The 18,664-nt window shown below is 39.8% G+C and overlaps 1 protein-coding gene across 1 annotated transcript in view; it reads right to left on the reverse strand.

Moving 5' to 3' along the window:
- Positions 1-3,671: 3,671 nt before the first annotated feature.
- The window catches only part of LOC104944445 (seizure protein 6 homolog), a 37,440-nt gene continuing 22,447 nt past the window's right edge, over positions 3,672-18,664 (reverse strand). Inside the window, exons 8-16 of the mRNA XM_010769978.1 lie at positions 15,047-15,243; positions 13,241-13,435; positions 11,726-11,917; positions 7,677-7,871; positions 7,145-7,180; positions 6,940-7,048; positions 6,748-6,844; positions 6,149-6,218; positions 3,672-4,715 (exon numbers count right to left, since the gene is read on the reverse strand). Coding sequence (XP_010768280.1) covers positions 6,192-6,218; positions 6,748-6,844; positions 6,940-7,048; positions 7,145-7,180; positions 7,677-7,871; positions 11,726-11,917; positions 13,241-13,435; positions 15,047-15,243 — 1,048 coding nt within the window. The 3' untranslated portion in view covers positions 3,672-4,715; positions 6,149-6,191. The remainder of the gene's footprint in view (positions 4,716-6,148; positions 6,219-6,747; positions 6,845-6,939; positions 7,049-7,144; positions 7,181-7,676; positions 7,872-11,725; positions 11,918-13,240; positions 13,436-15,046; positions 15,244-18,664) is intronic.

Raw genomic sequence — 18,664 nt, forward strand, 5'->3', positions numbered from 1 at the left:
TCGAAAATGTACAGTGCCATGTCTTCTACTTACATTAGTCTCAAAGATTGAGGGAAGAAGGGATGAGGAGACTGAGAGAAAGGAAAGTGAGGGTGAAGAAAGAGAGGACATGGCTAGTGAGGAGAGACAGGGAGGGCGGACACCACCCACTCAGCCAGCAGCCAGTCGGCATACAAGGGAACCAGCAGCCAGTCAGCATACGAGGGAACCAGCAGCCAGTCAGCATACGAGGGAACCAGCAGCCAGTCAAACACATCTATTAAAAAAATTAAAGAGAAAATTAAAGAGCCAAGAAGGAATCACCAAAAAAGCAAAGGCTGCACTAAGAAAAATCAGGAAGGAAAATGCAGCTCTCAAGAAAACAATGAAAATTAGGGACAACAAATATAAGAAAACGTTTTCAAAAGACCAACTTAAGGCATTAGGCAGACTCACCACAAAGGGGATGAAATGGAGCAATGATACAATTAAGAAGGCTTTAAAAATTCGCTTTGCGTGCAGACCAACGGGTTACAAAACTCTGCAGGAATTGCAGATTCCCCTTCCAGGAATAAGGACACTGCAAAGAAGGATGCAATGTGTTAAGTTTGGGCCTGGTGTGTAACAGCTAACATCACTGCCCCTCACCCGTAACATCACTAGCCCCTCACCTGCCAACATCACTGCCCTCCACCTGCCAGCACCCAGCCAGAGGAGCGCAAACACAAAAACAGGCAAGGTGTCCCGTAATGTACCTGGAAGTTTGGGTTGGCAAAATGGAGTAAGAGAGGGACTTGAAAAACCTTGGTGGCTCTCCACTCATGTTGTTACAGTTGTCTTGGTTACAGCTCTCAAGTTTTTTTTGTTGCCATTTCCACATCTTTAGAAAATATGAAATAAAAAATTGAAGTGAAATCAACCTCTTCTCTGGAGAACACACTTTGATTTCTCTGTCTTGTGAGTTTGCAGTCTTGCTCCTCCACCTGTAACATCACTGCCCCTCCACCTGCCATACAGTAGGTTACTAACAAGATTACTTATATAATACAGTGATAGAATACATGTTTAGTATGCTTACTTATATAAAACAGTAGTATTAAACTTACCTTGTGTTTTCACTCTCACTTAAGTCCCTTTCCCTTTGCCATCAATCCAAAATCAGCTGAGCTGCAACATTATACAGACAGGTAATAATCAATATAATCACAAGGACACAATATGGCTCTGCTAAAAACACTCACTCTTACACGCACCAAAGTTATATTTATCTAATATTTAACTCCCTCCACCCCCGCATACAATCCCGTTTAGAAGCCCCTCTTCTCTAATTCAACAACGTTGGACGAAATGACATTAAGAGAACGGAATTTACAATTAAAAGGCTGTTCAACGTGTGTTGCTAACTTGATCCGGAATCCTAGCTTTATCTGTTATCTGTAAATGTTCCCTAAATCTACTAATTTAGGGATAATCCACTGACATCCTTTAATACACATGTTAATTTGAATCAGATGTACTGATAATATCCGCAATATAAATCTTTAAACTCCTTCTTACCTTTAAAAGTCTGTCACGAACGGTCTATTATGCTGCAACTCTACAGCTCTGCTAGCCTTGGCGCTAACTTCCGGGGAACGATTGAGAGGCTCCACGATCCGCCATTGCTGTAAAAAAGTGGTCCATTGGAGTGAACGGAGATGACGTAACTCGCAGTCTATATGGCGCTGGTTTTCACTATAAGTAATGGTTTATTTTTGGACGGACACTATAATTTACATTTTTTTTACTATGTTCAATCTGAATTTACTTTAAAATAAAAAAATCTATATTGATTCTGACTTTTCTACATCCAACTCAAAGGTTTATCATTACTTTGAGAAAAAAATGATTAATTTATCCCTTTTAGAAGGGAAAATATTGTCATTTGTTCTGGGAATGTCCTTTTCGAGGCCTGAAAAACAGGCTTGGGGCTTAACAGGTTAGAAGCTATTTGTTGTTCAATGTATTTGATATTTCAGATTGTATACATCATTATTACCTGGTCTTACCCATTTCAAAAGTAAAGTGATGTGATATCTGTTCTTTTATCGACACATTTTAAAGAAAAAGTTGTAATTTTGTATTCCTTATACTAGAACTGAATCAGATCCAGCCTTCATTAAATGGTTTGTAATTTGAATCTCAAACAACACACATAAAAAGGGTGTAAACTACATCAGCTAAACCTTGGTGCAATCATTGTTTTATTTGTTATCATACCCCTTCTCAATTGCATTCTTCCTCTCTGTGATAGCAAACATTAAGTCAGTGTGTTGGTGATTAACATGTGAACAAAGAGAACAGGCTGACACATGAGCAGATCCTCACTTGTGGTCCCTTTTCCTCAACCTTCACTGACTGCACGGGGAAATTTACATTTTAATGGCTCAGGCTGCTTGGTGCCCCCTGCCTCAGAGTGAAAGCTCAGCTGAAAGCGCGGGTGACTGCTCCCAGGGACAGACCAGCTCCACACAAACACAAAAGCTGGAGTAACGAAAAGATGGACTTGGTTGTAAACGATTTTGTAACAGATATAAAATAGCAGAATGCATTACTAACCCTCCCTAACCCTAGCCCAACCAGGAAGCCTGTCTTTACTAAAGAAAATGTTGGCAGGTTGGCATTGTGACCTGTACTACCATAAATAAGGTAGGATGTGGATTATCACTTCTCTACGTAACTATGACCTGCACTGTGTACCATTGTTAGACATTTTAACTTTAGTCTTTAATAACATGGCAGCAATTCATAATTGTGCTCATGATCCTGCATCTAAAGCAAGATGTATAGAACATATAGATATAAACATGTGATCCTACAATTCAAATCCAGAGGGGTTTTCTTTTAAATCTATAGACATCTTCTTGTGTCCCGCTACTGTGGATCTATGTAAACTGTAAACTCTGTCAACTTGGTGCTGTTTCTTTGTCAAATCAAAAAAATTATTTTGTATTCTTTCATATTTAAAGGAACATAAGGAGCTGCTGTTTCTCCTATGGAGCCCTGTTCTATTGTCTCACAGTGTCTGGAGTCTCAAGTTTGAAGCGTTTAAAATAGACTAACTTCAGTACAGTCTAAATGTGTTTGCCCAAACCATTTATGTTCCTTTCTTTTTGGTCCATGTCTCATTTAAGTTTCAATTCTTTGTGAATTGGGTAAAAAAGTCAAGGGTTACGGTTAAGGTCGGGCTTCTCAAAGTCTTAAGAGTGAATATAAGTTCTGAAAAAATGTCAGGACTACAAAAATAAATAGAAAGTGAGTATTGTATACATTGTAAATTGAATGAGTAAGACAGTACAAGCATAACAAAGGCATGATAAATAGTCTGCACCTTATTCCTTACCTTGTCCTTCTTGTTATCATGCTGCCATCTAGGGGTAAATAGCTGTGTTGCAGTGTGTGTGTGGTGCCTCCTACCATATTAAAATGCAGTCTACAATAACATGGCATGTGCTCATGACCCTGCGTCTAAAGCCAGATTTATAGAAAATGGTATGTCAAACAAATATCTGGCAGATTATTAATCATTAATTCCACTTTTTACATTCAGGTTTATTAATGACTGAGGTAAAGCTTGTTATAATCTGCCGAAAGTGCTAACCAATGAATAACACTCATAATTAACTCAATGAGTCCATGACAATACTTTAAACAACAATTTATTGTATTAATAATCAGAGTATTATAGATACTTGAAGGTAATCTGGTTCCTGGGTGTGGTTGCACCAGCTGTGATGCTGAAAGAAATACTTTTTAACGACATTAAAAACCCTGTTACATGGGGATCTATGTTGTGCACTGTACTTTATAGGTTGCAATGCAGGATTTAATCTGATGTTGCATGCATCAGTAAGCCCGTCATTACTTTCTTTTATCCCAACATTTGCCTTTATCTCCATAAATGCTGAGATGCAACCACATTTTGGAACACACACAAATGGACAAATTGCTACTTATCCTTTGAGGCAGACTTTACAGTTTGACATAAAACAAACTAATGCATAGCTGATGTGAGAAATCCTCTGAGGCTGTCTGCAGTTGGAACAACACATCAGCTCGCATAGGGAAATATCCAGCATAATTTCCCCTTGTTTCTAGAAGTGACACTGCATGATGGAAAGGACCGAGCATAACGTGGAGTGCTAAGAATGTCAGGCCTACAAAATAACAGTTAAACAAAAAATATCAATTTTCTTACAAACATTTTCACACGTGATTTTCAGGTTATAGTCAGTCGTGAGGCACTCTTATTGGACAGGCAGTTTATTTACAAATAGCAGACCCATACACACGAAGAAAAGAAAGTAATGATGTCAAATTTCCAAAGAATATGGATAATTGGATATTGGTTTCCAACAGATCTCAACAATCAACGCATCGTTTCCCCTCAGTCTCTAATTGTTACTGCATTAGGGCGTGAAAAAGTAATCAAAAAACATACAATCACCAACGGTCGTCACCTGTTTACTTTATAAAAATATCACCATGGTGGTTCACAGATTCACAGATTAGACCGTGGACAGAGAAACATATTTACAGTAATACACACGAAAGGGGAAAAATGGAAATAAATCATTTTGGAACAAAAGGTTGGCGGAAAAAATATGAGCAGTGTAGAGAGGGTCCCAAAAGACAAAGCTTGAGCAATTCTTTCTTAAAGGTCTCTAAATTGACACCTTTATTCTTTTTCATTTGCCCTGTATAGACCAGACAAATTAACATGTTAAAAAGGAGACAGAGTTATATAGTTGTACACATTGTGATTAACATATCAAAACAAACGTACATTCTCTATTTTCAATCATGTCATTCTTATTTGACATACATGCCATGTAACTGTGAGTTTAGATAGAAACACAACTCTGAAGTGTTGGCAATTTTAAATAAAATAAATAATGTTTTTGAATTTTCTTACACATTTAATGAACTTAAATTATAAAACATACACAATAAATGAACTCGACAAAAACAGAAATTATGATATTGTTAAAAGATAGATTGCGCGACCTGTTACACATCAGGATATATCTGATCCTGTTTCGACTATACTTTTTGCCAATTATAGCTTATTTTTTCTAAATGTGTATGTCTGTTACAATTTTATTTTATCAGTTTAATAAACAAGATAATTACAAAACATATACCGTAAAGTAAAGTGATGCTTTATACTTTTAAGTAGCGTGCACCATTCAATATTGTCCGTGACCATGGTTCCCATTTATTCAATTTAATTCTATGTTAAATGTCTCATCTGTTTGGAAGTATCTCATGCGGACAAGTTTTACATGTTCTTTTTAGTGTTTTATTTATGTAACCTTTATATAGGGAGACAACGGCTCCTTTGACAAAGGTCTCAATTTGGACGGATCCCAGGTTAAATGTTATACATACAATATTTTAACAATTTCAAAATGTATTATATCTAGAAAGCCAATGTTTCTATGGATGGTAACCTTGTTCTTCAGAGCAAAGAATTCAAGACATTTGGATATTTTTTTTAAAGTTCATAGTGCACAATTTATCATTTTCATAATTAAGAAAAAAAAACTGTGAATGCGGTATATGGACTGAAACTGTTGTATCTCTATACATGTGAAGTAGATGCCTCAATCACACCTTGTTTCAAGATAACACAACAATATCTTTATTGAAATGTAGAATGACAGAGATGCAATGGGGGAAAAAAGTGGGGGAAATACAATTTAAAAAAAGTCAGATATATAATGTTAGAGTTTTCATTATTGTCCGAGTTATTAAACCCTTCAAATATTTTATCCATTAGTCTTGGAATACATTTTTTTAATTTTAATTAAAGGTCCCATGTTATGGCCATTTCTACTGATCTTCCATTGTCGAGGTATACTAAAATAGATTTATATTGCGCAATTTTCCAAACTCACATTGGTTTTTCATACAGCATCTCTGAATAGTATGTGTATTCACTCTCTGTCCTAAATGGCTTGTTAGAGCTCCTGAGTGATTGGTTGATTTTGTGTACAAATGCCATTTGAAGCTCTGCTGTAAAACCACATCACAATGTGTGGCAGGTTATTAAAGGTATTACAAACAACATGATGGAAGTGTCGGATGACAGTGAGTGAGATGAGCTTCTAACATCAGAAGATCTCACCTCAAAGTTCTTCAGCAGTACGGCCAAAGTGAACAAACTGGGTTTAGTATCTAGAATGAGACTGCCAGGGCTGAAGGAGCGTGGGAAAAACACAAGAGGAAGCAATTGAGACCGCATATAAAAACAATAAAAAAAACGAAAGATAACTTAAATCCATATATTCACTTTTCCCATAATGTAGCACTTATAATAACCATCAAAAAGTAATACAATAATTCATTAAACATATGATAATAGTAACACATTTTAACGTTCTTGTTTTTAAAATAAAAAATAAAATAAAACATGTGTGCAGACTAACAAATGTACACACCTTTACAGCATGCAACATAAAACACTTTATATGACAGGGGTAGGATATGAAATGTGAATGATGCACTGCAACTTTACTATGTGGATGAAATATGGAAATCCAAGATGCAAAACAACAGAATGAGGTGACAAACGTTTTTACTGATGATGACAAGCGAGGTGGAGGGCGCCCTCTGCTGGTGAACCATGAGATGAGGACACGATGAGAGCCAGATGGGACAGGATCAGGACAGCACACTGGTATTCTGTGAATCCACGTCTTGCATGCTCATGACATCTGTACTTACTCCGCTCTCATACACAGGGTTGTCGAAAGCTGACTCTTCGGTCATGTTATTGTACGGCGGCAGGGATGTCGGCATTCTGATGGTCTTCCCTTGGATCCTGAGTAAAGAGTAAAGAGTAGAGAAGCAGGAACATCCTGTAAAAGCCCGGAAGGATTGACAATGAAATAAATGTTGTTAAAAGTTGCGACTTACTTTGCAAAGTAGACATAAATCCCGAGAACAACCACCAGGATGATTGCAGTCGGGATAAAAACTGCAAGGGCAATATTGGTTCCATCCATGCTGTAATCCATATTTACAACTAGAAAGAGGGGGGGAAGACAATTATAGGTATTATTTCTGTGAAATATGCACAAAACAAACATAATTATACTGCAATTTTGTATACGTGACTCACCATCTAGCCTGCGTTCATTCACAAATTTGGTTGAGGCTGCAACAAACACACAAATGCAGTTTTTTCAGTATTTGCATCAAAATCACAGTGCATATGTTATATAACATGAAGAAATCTGTCCTTGCATTCACAAACAAGCACAGAAGAAGCTTGTATAGTAATATTTTCCCCCAAATGAGACAGTTGTTAAATAATTGAACATTTGCTACCATGTGAGGTAGGATGGTCTGTTCTTTTACAAATGTAATTCACTATATTGATATATTGTGATATGTAAAGAAAATGTGAAAAAAGCCTAAGTGATGTTATCAGTACAATTAATCTTTAAGTTGTTTATTCTTTGTTTTGTATCTATTTTATGGGAAATTAATCACTCTGCAAATTGTATGTGTGGCGTTTGGGGGTGGAAGACAGGAACAGATGGAAATAATTGAAGAGGTGTTGGGTTCTTTTTTATACATGTATTATTAACAAGATGTCGTTTTTTTTTTTTAAATCGCAGTTATCTTCAATAAGTGAGTGCAGGGTTTACCTCTGCAGGCAGGGGGGGTGCTGTTCCACTGTGACGGGTGTCCGGGGATGCAGTAGATGGAGCCGTGGCCCTGCAGCTCGTAGCCCGAGTGGCAGGAGAAGCTCAGCGTCTCTCCTGCTTGGTAGAAGGCCTTCTCAGAGCTCTGCTCACTGGTGGAGGCGGCGCCGGGGTTCCTGCATGGCTCGTACTTCTCAGCTGAGAGGACGAAAGATCATGTTGTAAGAACATTGTTATGCACCTTCTTCAACAGTAACCGAAACATAAACGTGCAAGATAGACCTTTAGTTTGAACTCTACGCATGTCAGAATACTTTTGTGCTTTTTCTTTTTTTGTCTTTAAAAATTGTATCAGTAATCAAAACCTGCCTATTATTACAGAAGTGCACAAGGATTTAAGAATCCTTGTTGAACTTTTAAAAGGTCTCATATTAAGAAAACCAGTATAATCCAATTAATTGTTGTTTGAAGTGTTCAAATTCTTTACTTAAAAAAATGATAATTCATGTTTAGGACTTTCTTTCCTAATCATTTTGTACCTCAAACAGTTGTTTTATTTTTTAGAGATGCAGTATATTGAAAGTTAATCATATGTTTTCAATGTAAAATCTTAATCTAAACAAAAAAGTAAATAGTAAAAATAAATTATTTCCCTTTGTTATATTTCACACAGGCTCCGCCCTCTACTGGACTCTATGGGTACTACTCTTAACCATTCTATGCGAGCATTCATATACTGAGTTGCATAAACGTAGCCGGCCAATCAGGGCGAGCCTACCTGAATGCGCGCGCAGGCACACAGTATATAAGGCGGTCACGCCTCCTGATCCTGTTATCCTTTGTCTCTTCAGCGAGCGAGCAACAACTGATGCAGAGAAAGTAAAGACGTTTGAAAGAAGAAGAAAGAAGTTATCATACCTTCATGGAATCGCCACTTCTAGGGACCCGGGCCGGACCTTTGTGCCCTGGCTTAGTAGCGGGTGCCGATCCCCACAACCTCTGCTTAGAGTGTTTGGGGGACCAGAATATGGCCGAGGCGGTGCCATTCACGTTTGCCATTCCAGCGGGGTGGATGGCTCCGTTTGCCGGGGAGGAGGATGACGAGAACTTCTCGTTGTTGGGCACTTCCGGTCCGGCGTCCATGGAAGTCCACCGCCAGGTCTGTCCACCACCAGGTCTGTCCGCCAGGACTTCCCGCTGGTGATGGCCATGGCGGCGGAGCGTGGCAGCCCATCTGCTCCCAGCAGGCACCAGAGTGACAGGGCGGCTGCAAACAAACACGGGTGTGTTGGGCGTCTCGCCCCCACCTCACCGGATCAGAGTGATTATTTGGCCGCAGCATCGGCCAAATTAATAACTTGGTCTAGGTGTGGCCGCCGCTGCTTGCCGTGTGATGTCCCTGGGGGATCACTCCGCATGGCACTTTCCAAAAAAACATCCCCCCCTCAGTGGAGGGCAACCTCCGGTACTTGGGGTCCCCAAAACATCTGCGGAGGGGAACTCCACTGGGGCGAGTGACCTCCTACATCACGGTGTTCACGCCCAGTTCGGGAGAGCGGAGGTGGACCTGCCCTGTGGTTTTCCATGGCTCGGCAAGCGGTGCTTGGGGGTGGACGCGTTTGCACACAAGTCATGGCCAAGAAAGCTGCTCTACGCTTTTCCACCGCTGCGTCTCATTCTCCCCTTCCTGGAGAGGGTGAGACGGGAACATCTTTCAGCGTCATCCTATGTGGCCCAGGTTCGGCGTTTGGCGTCATGGTATGCACAGGTGACACAGATGATGGTGGGCCAGCCCTGGGCGATTCCTCAGGTCTCGGGGGCGATGTCTCAGGAAGTTGGTGCAATAGGGGCGTTACCCACTCTGGGCCAACCTCTCCAGGCTTGGCTCCTGAGAGGGACAGGCTGAGACAGGGGGGATTGTCTGACGAGGTTATTCAGACTATCCAAGTAGCAAGAGCGGAATCCACCACAGCCTGTTACAGGCCAAAGTGGTTGGGATTCCAGCGATGGTGTGAAGAAAGGATTCTAGAGCCTATGTCTTGTAAGCTGGGCTCTATTCTGTCCTCCTTACAGTTACTGGTGGACAGGGGGCTTGCTTATTCCACAATTAAAGTATATAAGCAGCCATTTCGTCCTGCCATGAGGGATTTGGCGGCAGGTCAGCCTTCAGTCAGCCGCTTATGGCGCGGTTTTTGCAGGGGGTCAGGAGGCAGCGCCCAGTAGTGCACGCCTCATCCTCGCAGTGGGACCTGCCGTTGGTGCTCGAGGCTCTGGTCACAGAACCATTTGAGCATCTGGAGATCTCCTCCCTGAAGGCTCTGTCATTGAAAGCAGCTATGCTGCATGCCTTGACTTCAGCCAAAAGAGTGTCCGAGCTGACCGCTCTGTCGGTGCACCCGAGTTGCCTTTTGATCCGGGGTGACTGTAGCGGGGCGACACTCAGACCGAACCCCTCCTTTGTTCCCAAAAACCTAGGGAGTTCATTCAGGTCGAGGGTTATACAGTTGAACGGCTTTAGTCTTCCACCCCATATTGGAGCAAGGGAGGCTAAATTACACCTCCTCTGCCTGGTGCATGCGCTGGCATATTATGTAGAGTGCACGGCTTCCATTAGGCGCACCGAACAGCTGTTTGTGTGCTTTGGGGGGGGTGTGGCCGGTAAAGCTCTGTCCAAGAAGCGTCTGAGAGGATGGCTCTGCGAGTGCATCTCACATGCCTATGGACAGGCGGGGAGGGCCTTCACGGGGTATGGCCGTGTCATCAGCCTTGTTCAACGGCGTGAGTGTGGAGGACATATGCATGGCGGCCTCTTGGTCTACGCTAGGCCCCTTTATAAGGTCTTATCTCTTGGACATGTCTGACTCCTTCTCATCCTCCGTGCTTGCTGGGGCAGCACACGACTGGTGAGAGGGGGGGGGGTGCTGTGGGTCAGTAGGCATCTGACCCCTCCCCCGGGAAATAGCACGCTTATGTTTTCCCATGCGCCTTAGGGACCCGGGAAACGTAGTATGCTATACACCCCATACAGGATTGGAGGACGCTCCTCGCCTTCCTCACTATTTTCCATGCACACTCCACGAGGTAAGCGTGTCAGGGGCAGTGTGATGGGTCGATGTTGTTGAACGCAGGGTGTTTATCCATCAGGGCTCCCCCACTGTGCTCATGGAGTCCAGTAAAGGGCTTAGCCTGTGTGAAATATAATGGTGGGTTACATATTGTAACCCTGGTTATATAAGCAAAGGCGGAGCCCTCTACCTAGGGGCCCCGTCTTTCCTATGCCGCTCGCTGAAGAGGGTGAAGGATAACAGAATCAGGAGGCGTGGCCGCCTTATATACTGTGTGCCTGCGCGCGCATTCAGGTAGGCTCGCCCTGATTGGCCGACTACGTTTATGCAACTCAGTATGTGAATGCTCGCATAGCATGGTTAAGGGCAGTACCGCCTGTGCTTATATAACTAGGGTTACAACATGTAACCCACCGTTATGTAGTTTAAAGTAACATTAAATGGAAATACTCAACTAAAGTACTTCAAAATTGCACTTGCAATACTTACATGTATGTACTAACTGCCTTTTCAATAGTAAATTGTTTAAATCATGTATTCATAGGGATGTAACGATATATCGAATATCGCGATATCGCTGTAAATAAATGTCTCAATACCGTCGTGAGACTGACAACATTTTTTTTTTAAAAAACCTTTATTCAACCAGATGGTCCCATTGAGATCATCGATCTCTTTTTCAAGTGGGACCTGTCCAACATGGCAGCAAGTAGGTTACAACATGAACATAAAACAACAGATAACACAAAAGGACATCGTATTTACAGGGCTCCAGTACATGTTTACCCATGGCCAAAGCATATCAAATTCACATTTTTTTTCTTTATTTTTCAGTATCGCGATAAATATCGTACCGTGGACTTTTTATCGCGATATTATCGTACCGTGAGTTTTTGGTATCGTTACATCCCTATGTATTCAAAGCCTGACAGAATCTGCGTGTTGAGTTATCTTGTGTCCATGTGTGTTTTCTGACTCATGGCTTACGGGTGCACTTGGGCAGCCTCTCGTTCCACTTGGGTGTGGCTGAGTCTCGGTTGTAGCAGGTGAGCAGGCTGCTGCCGGACAGGATGTAGCCTTTATTACAGACGAACTGCACTGTTGATCCAACGACGAAACGGTTCCCTGCGATCACCTTATGACTGTGCTCCACATTCCCTGGGTCCTGACACGTCAAAACTGGTGCAGCACAAACACAAAAGAAATAGATTATTAGTTGGCAGTTGTAGTAAAATAGAAAACATTTGTACTTTATGCCCGCAAGATAATAAAGAACTGTTTATGATTTTTTAAGAGTAAACTGTTTCTTTTGCACTCTAATAACATTGTTATTCTCAAGACTGACAGTTAAAAAAATGTACAAAATGTAGGGATTGTTATTTTTATTTCTATTCAACAAATGTTTCCCTGTCAAAACCCACATTACCCACAAGTATACTAAACCACAGACAGTTTGCTTGGAGATTTATAAGTAATGTTTGTAGCAGTGGTGTAAAGTAACTAAGTATTTACTCAAATACTGTCTGTACTTAAGTACAATTTTGAGGTACTTGTACTTTACTTGAGTATTTCCATGTTATGCTTCTTTGTACTTTTACTCCACTACAAGTATTTAATACCTTTAGTTACTTTATTTGGATTAATGATGTGAAATGTAATCAACACTTAAATCAGACTTTAGTTACACCTGGAGTAAATTCACAAGCTGCCCTGCAGTATACAAAGTCATTAAAACTAGCTGTAACCTTACCAGCTTTGTTAATGATCAATAATTATAAAACATATCATATATATTAATCTGAAATGGACCATCTGCAGAAAAAGTACTTTTACTGTTGGTACTTTAAGTAAATGTTGATGCTAATACTTTTGTACTTTTACTTGAGTAACATTTTGAATGCAGGACTTTGACTTGTAACAAAGTATTCCTACACTCTGGTACTTCTATTTTTACTCATGTACAATATCTAAGTACTTCTCCCACCTCTGGTTAGTAGCAGCTAATATAGCATCTATAGCATTGGATACAATATGAAATGGGGAGTGGGCAAGCAGCAACCTTGGGTGTGAAAAACCTGAATTATTTCTAATGACCAGCAGGGGGTGCATCGCTGGTTGGATAACAAGTCTGATTGTATAGAGGTCTATGAGAAAATAATGCTACTTTTTACTTGATTTGTTACCTCAGTACACATGTTCCTATTAAGCTCCAAGAATATCTGCTTATAGCAAAAAGACTATAGGAAAGATTATAGGGGTTTAAAAATGGTTGCCAGGTGCCAACATTGGCCTAAACCAAAGAGACTAAAGTAAATAGTTCAAATCTGTCATGGCTACTGGTATGAAAGTGATACTCCGGACAATGTGTGCAGACCAGATTATCAGGATATTTTTACCTGAATTCATCAGGCTTATGATAACCAAACCAAAGGATTCTGGTGTTGTTTTACCCTCACTACTCTCCCAATGTGAGCAAATGTGAGCAAATGGAGAACAGTTTACCTTCCTGACATTTGGGCACATCTCCGCTCCACGTGAGGTCCCACTGGCACATGAGGATCTCCGAGCCTACCAGCTCAAACCCAGGGTAGCACTGGTAGGTGATGACGGTGCCGTGGATGAGGTCAGGGTGGGACGTGCTCTTCCAGCCGTTGGTGATCTCCGGCAGCTCGGAGCAGGTGTCGTTCCTCGCCACCTCTGTGGATGTTGTAGTAGATGTCATAGGTGGGAAGTAGTGGAGTACAAAAACGTTGTTACTGTGCTTAAGTACATTTTTCTGGTACCAGTACTTTACGGTCGGCTGACTCTGTTGACTCCTTTAAAGACATTCCTGTTTGGGCAGGCATTTTTGTAACCGGTGTGCTTGGGTTTATTCTATTTTATACTATGTTTTCATTTTGTTTTCATTGTGTTTTATTGTGTTTTGATTGTGTTTTGGTGATTTTATGACTTCTTAACACGTGGCTTGTGTGGTCATTATCATTGTACAATTCCTACAGTATGATGATGTTTTATTGTTTTGTCAAGCACTTTGTGATTTTGTCTGTGAAAAGCGCTTTATAAATAAACTTACTTACTTTACTCCACTACTTATTTTTCTGACGACTTTTTAACACAAATACCTGTATTTTCTACTTCTTAAATTTTTCTAAACAGGTTTGTTACTTTAGTTTTAATCTGTGTTTGGTGGCATGATCATTATTATTTAGAGTCATTGCGTGTCTATTGATTTGAATACGATCCGTATATCCATCATTTCCTGGTCTTCTCTAAAGAAGAAGGACCAATGAAAACTTTGTCATGTTGCCGTTGTTCAGCATGGAAACATTCATTAGCTAACAATGACATTATTGTTCTATTCATATAAATGGAGGTCAGTTACTCTTTAAAACAGCTGCTAGTTATGGGTACTTTTTACTTAAATACATTTTGAAGCCCATACTTCTTTACTTTTACTTGAGAAAATAAGTTTAGTCAGTACTTCTACTTTTACCAGAGTATTTTTAAGCACGAGTATCTGTACTTCTACTTGAGTAAAGGATGTGGTTACTTTTGCCATCTCTGGTAGATGTGTTGGTAGAAAAGATGCAAGAAAGAGTGGGAAATAGCTGATTACAGACATCTCTATGCAGACACAATGAGAAAAAAAACAATGGTACTGGGAACAATTCTTTATGTGTTCTTATTTCTTTAGTAAAAGGACAACTATTGAGGTTCCTTCGTGGAAATCCTAGCATTGATATACAAAAATGTCCTCTGCAGGGGAAGGGAATATAAATGCGAGACTGTCTGTGTGCACTATAAAGCAGCAGATGGGGAGGACAATGTAAATAGGGGCTTGTGATGTGTGCTTGGAGGAACACAGCATGTGGTTTGGCAGCAGTCAATCTGCGCCTCCCTAACTGCCGCATGCTGCGCTTAGAAAACAAGACATAGCAAAACCAGCTGATGTTGAAGTGTGCCCTCGTATTTTTATTCTGTGTTTGTTGTTGTCTCATCCTGTGCACCTTGGATAAGCCAGAAGACATCGGCAAATCAAAAGAAAGACAGGAAAGAAAAAGGAACAAATCAAGAAAATGTTATAATTCGTTACCTGCTGGGTAAGGAGAATTTCACATTTCACGCTTATTAGTACCATTTTTGTGGGTTTCTAGTGTCTCTTCTAATGGGAATAGTACAGTTAATGTCTATCATCATTTAATTGTAAGTTTAACTGCTTTGTACTTCATTAAACTGGAACAAAGAATCTAGTTATTTTTCTCAAAATAAATCCCAATTTGATCAAATATAGAAAATAACTGTTCTTACCAAAGAAGTGGACCACAAAGCCGTTGTTGTAGCCATAGATGTTGGTGGCAGGGTCGGACTGAAATTGAATGGTGACATCCGCCATGGAGGTATAGAGCTTGAAGTGTGGCTTTGTACCACTGTATTGTCCCAGGATGTTGGCTGTCAGGTCGTCTCCATCATAGAAGGTCAGCAGGTCATTCTTACCAATATGGAGACTGCAACAGACATCAAAAACGGGTTAATAAACATTTCATGTTCACAATGCATTCCTAAGTCCTTAATTCACATTGTACAGTGATAGTTTGTTATAGTGATGTTTAGACTGTATTGATGTGTATCTGATTAAGGATTATATTTTTGCATTATAAGTGACCCAAATAAGAACTAATAAATTCCAATTCGATGTGATCTCTGCTGATTTGTGCCAATAATATGAATGAAGCTATTGAAAAAAAAGACTTCTAAAGATATTCATATAACGTGGAAAAAAACACCTAAATCCAATTAAATTAAATGTGTCTTACATGTCCAGCGTAGTACTAAAATGCTGTATTAATTTGGAGCCACTTAGTCATATAACATTGAAGCTATTGAAAAAAAACAAGACTTTTGGGTAGAGCTTTAACAGTTAGGTGACTGGTTACCATCTCAGTGTTGAAAGCAAAAGCTGACACAGCGTTGTCAGCAGGACTTGGGAAATATTAATTCAGTTTATATTGGATGAATCTGATGTGAAGTAAACACTAAATAATGAATGATGTATTGCTCTTCGCCCCACATAGGTCTCATGAATATGTGCCAAAGTGTAAATCTGCAATAATATTATATTTTAATAATGGCACAATGCTAGCACTGATTTTGAATTTATGAATCACCTCCCACCCGCACAAACTCTCAATTTCTATTTGCTGTATGCGAATAAGTCACCAATCAAACTATTTTCAGTAAAGCAGTATTCTTTAAAAATGGTAACTAACCCCCAAGTTTATCTCTTTACAATTTGCACAATCTGGATTAACACAAATTCAAAGTGATTATGCCTGAAAATCACATTTCCCGCTCTTCTCTCAGCTAGTACTGATCAGAAGCTTATTTACAAATGCTGTCTCCATAACTCTTTGTCATTGATAAACTTTAAAGGACCTATCATGCTATTTTTAGGCAATAGCATAGGTCTCAGATATATATATAAAAAAAACATGTCTATGAAGTGTTTTAATCAAAAAACCAAACAGATCACCCATTCTAGCTATGCCTCATATCGCTCTATTTCACTTCCTGTTTCAAAAGTGCTGATTTTATGTATAAAGCTTTAAAAATAAAAATTTGATAAAAAAGAGGGGCGGAGCTTATAAGGAAGATTCTACCGGCTGATACTGCGGTGATGAAACGCCATATCATGGATTATCAAGGATTCTTTCGGAAACAGTATGGAGCTCTAAGGCTTTCTCTCTTGCCGGTTATACCACAAGGTGAGTTCCTTTTTATTTCCTGCTTCTTCACACAAATGCTCTCCTCTGTAAAGAATTATTTTGAATGAAGTCAAGAAACTACGGAGCCCTGGAGGGTTCATAGAGAGAAAATAAAATAAAACGAGGCCACGTTTTATTAATTTGTGCGCACGAGATGTAATTCGTGGCCTCAATTTAAATAAAACAAGGCCACGCTTTATTAATTTGTGCGCACGATATACTTTCTCGTTCGCACAACATAATTTCTCGTTCGCACGAGATACTTTCTCGTTCGCACAAGAAAGTTACCGGTGCGCCAAGTAGGGAGTGGAGCGCATAGAAATGGAGATTGAAGAGAGATCAGGCTTTGTCAAGAAAGCTTTCAAACAAACTAAAAACTTAAAATAAGAAACAAAGGAGTAAAAATCCTTTAGTAAGAAACATGCCTGCAAAGATTATTTACATGTAATCAATAGGTCAGAAGGAGAACATGCCAGAACCTCATGTAGTGAAATATTTAAGAATCAATGTAAACATGTGCGAGCATATGAACTGTATGATTGAGACGTCTGCAACTTAATACAATAATTTGTTCTTATCACTGTATAATATCTCAAAAACAAATAGCACAAGCAACATGTTTTTTAAAGTACTAAATGCCTGTTTCTTTTGTCCTCTGAGTTAATGTATTGCTTGGTATTGAACACACAAAGAAACCAAAACACTTTCTTTTGAAATCAAATTTTACTCTCCATACCTGTATTCTTTGTGATACTACCCTCTGATTTTTCTGTTTTGTGTGTGTCGGTTCTAAAAACACATGGACATGTATTTTTGGCCTAATGAGTCTAAGAACTCTATGTCTATGTTCATGTTGATTGTAGTGTGAGAGCACTGATCTGGAGCACCTGTCTGACACACTATATGTTTATGTCACTGAGAGGGGTAGGGTTTCTTATTTTTCCCTTAATTTTGTGCTGAATCACTGACAGGCGATAAAGGGCCTCCAGATTGAGGCTGCTTTCTTTTCTGGCAGATTGACTTATAGAACCCATGAGACTAACCCAGAGAACATTGGAACCAACACAAAACTAGGAGCCTTTGACAGGGTCATTTGTTGTGTGATTGAAACAGTTTTATGACAATGGAAGGAAACAAAAGACCTGAGTCTGTTTACCTCTCCTCAATCTCTTATTCACAACCTCCCCCACAATATTTCAACATTAATGCTGAGTAAAAACCAGCATGCAAGTAAAATGCATCCACTTCATCTTTAATCACCCAGACTGGGAACAAATCCTACCTTTTAACGTTTACTGTCGAAACCAACCAACAATGTATATGATTGGACAAACAAGATATTTAAATATTTAAGACAAAAACATAACCAGACTGGCTGATCCACTGCCTGCCTGTTCAATGTGCTGGTACTGAAACAAAAAGTCAAAGCCAAAACTGAATTCCAGCTCCTGACAGACACATAGGAGATGCCAGCTGAATGAATGGCAGTGAAATGAGGTGCTGAGTGACAATACTCCCACTGGTTAGTTGGACGGCTATGGGCACAATTTACACCTCCAGGTTCTCCCAACAATCACCAACTGTGTTATACATGAAAGGTATAACATGCCAGTTTCCATTTCCAAATGGGCATGAAAACACTTTATGCTTATATGCAGAAATTGTCATAATAAAGCATGGGTAGTCCAGCAAGGAAGGCCACATTGTTTGCATTTTAACTCTTATCATATTTTACACCTTAATTGTATTCAACCTTTATCCTCGACCATCTGCTCATTTAAACAAGGCTTTTATCTATGTATTTTCCCTTATCTCCTCTAAAAGGCATCCCTGCATTTACACTACCCTAGAAGTCAGGCAGTCTTAAACTGTTGTATTAACTGAACTCTCTGCATTTAACTTCCTTTGTTGCTACATACCGTACATGTTCTCCAGAAACTTTTCAAGTGGATCTTCATTCCTCACGTAATTTATTCTATTTTGATTCAAATTGGTATATCTTATCAATGACACAATCTGTATGTTTTAACTTGTTGGACTACTCTGTGGTCATGAGAGCTCAATAGCATTTCTACTTGTTTGTTTGTAGCCTTTATTTAACCAGGTGAAAATCCCATTGAGATCAACGATCTCTTTTTCAAGGAGACCTGCAGCACATGGTTAC

Source organism: Notothenia coriiceps, unplaced genomic scaffold (assembly GCF_000735185.1).
Source record: "Notothenia coriiceps isolate Sejong01 unplaced genomic scaffold, NC01 NC01_scaffold00008069, whole genome shotgun sequence".
NCBI lineage: Eukaryota > Metazoa > Chordata > Actinopteri > Perciformes > Nototheniidae > Notothenia > Notothenia coriiceps.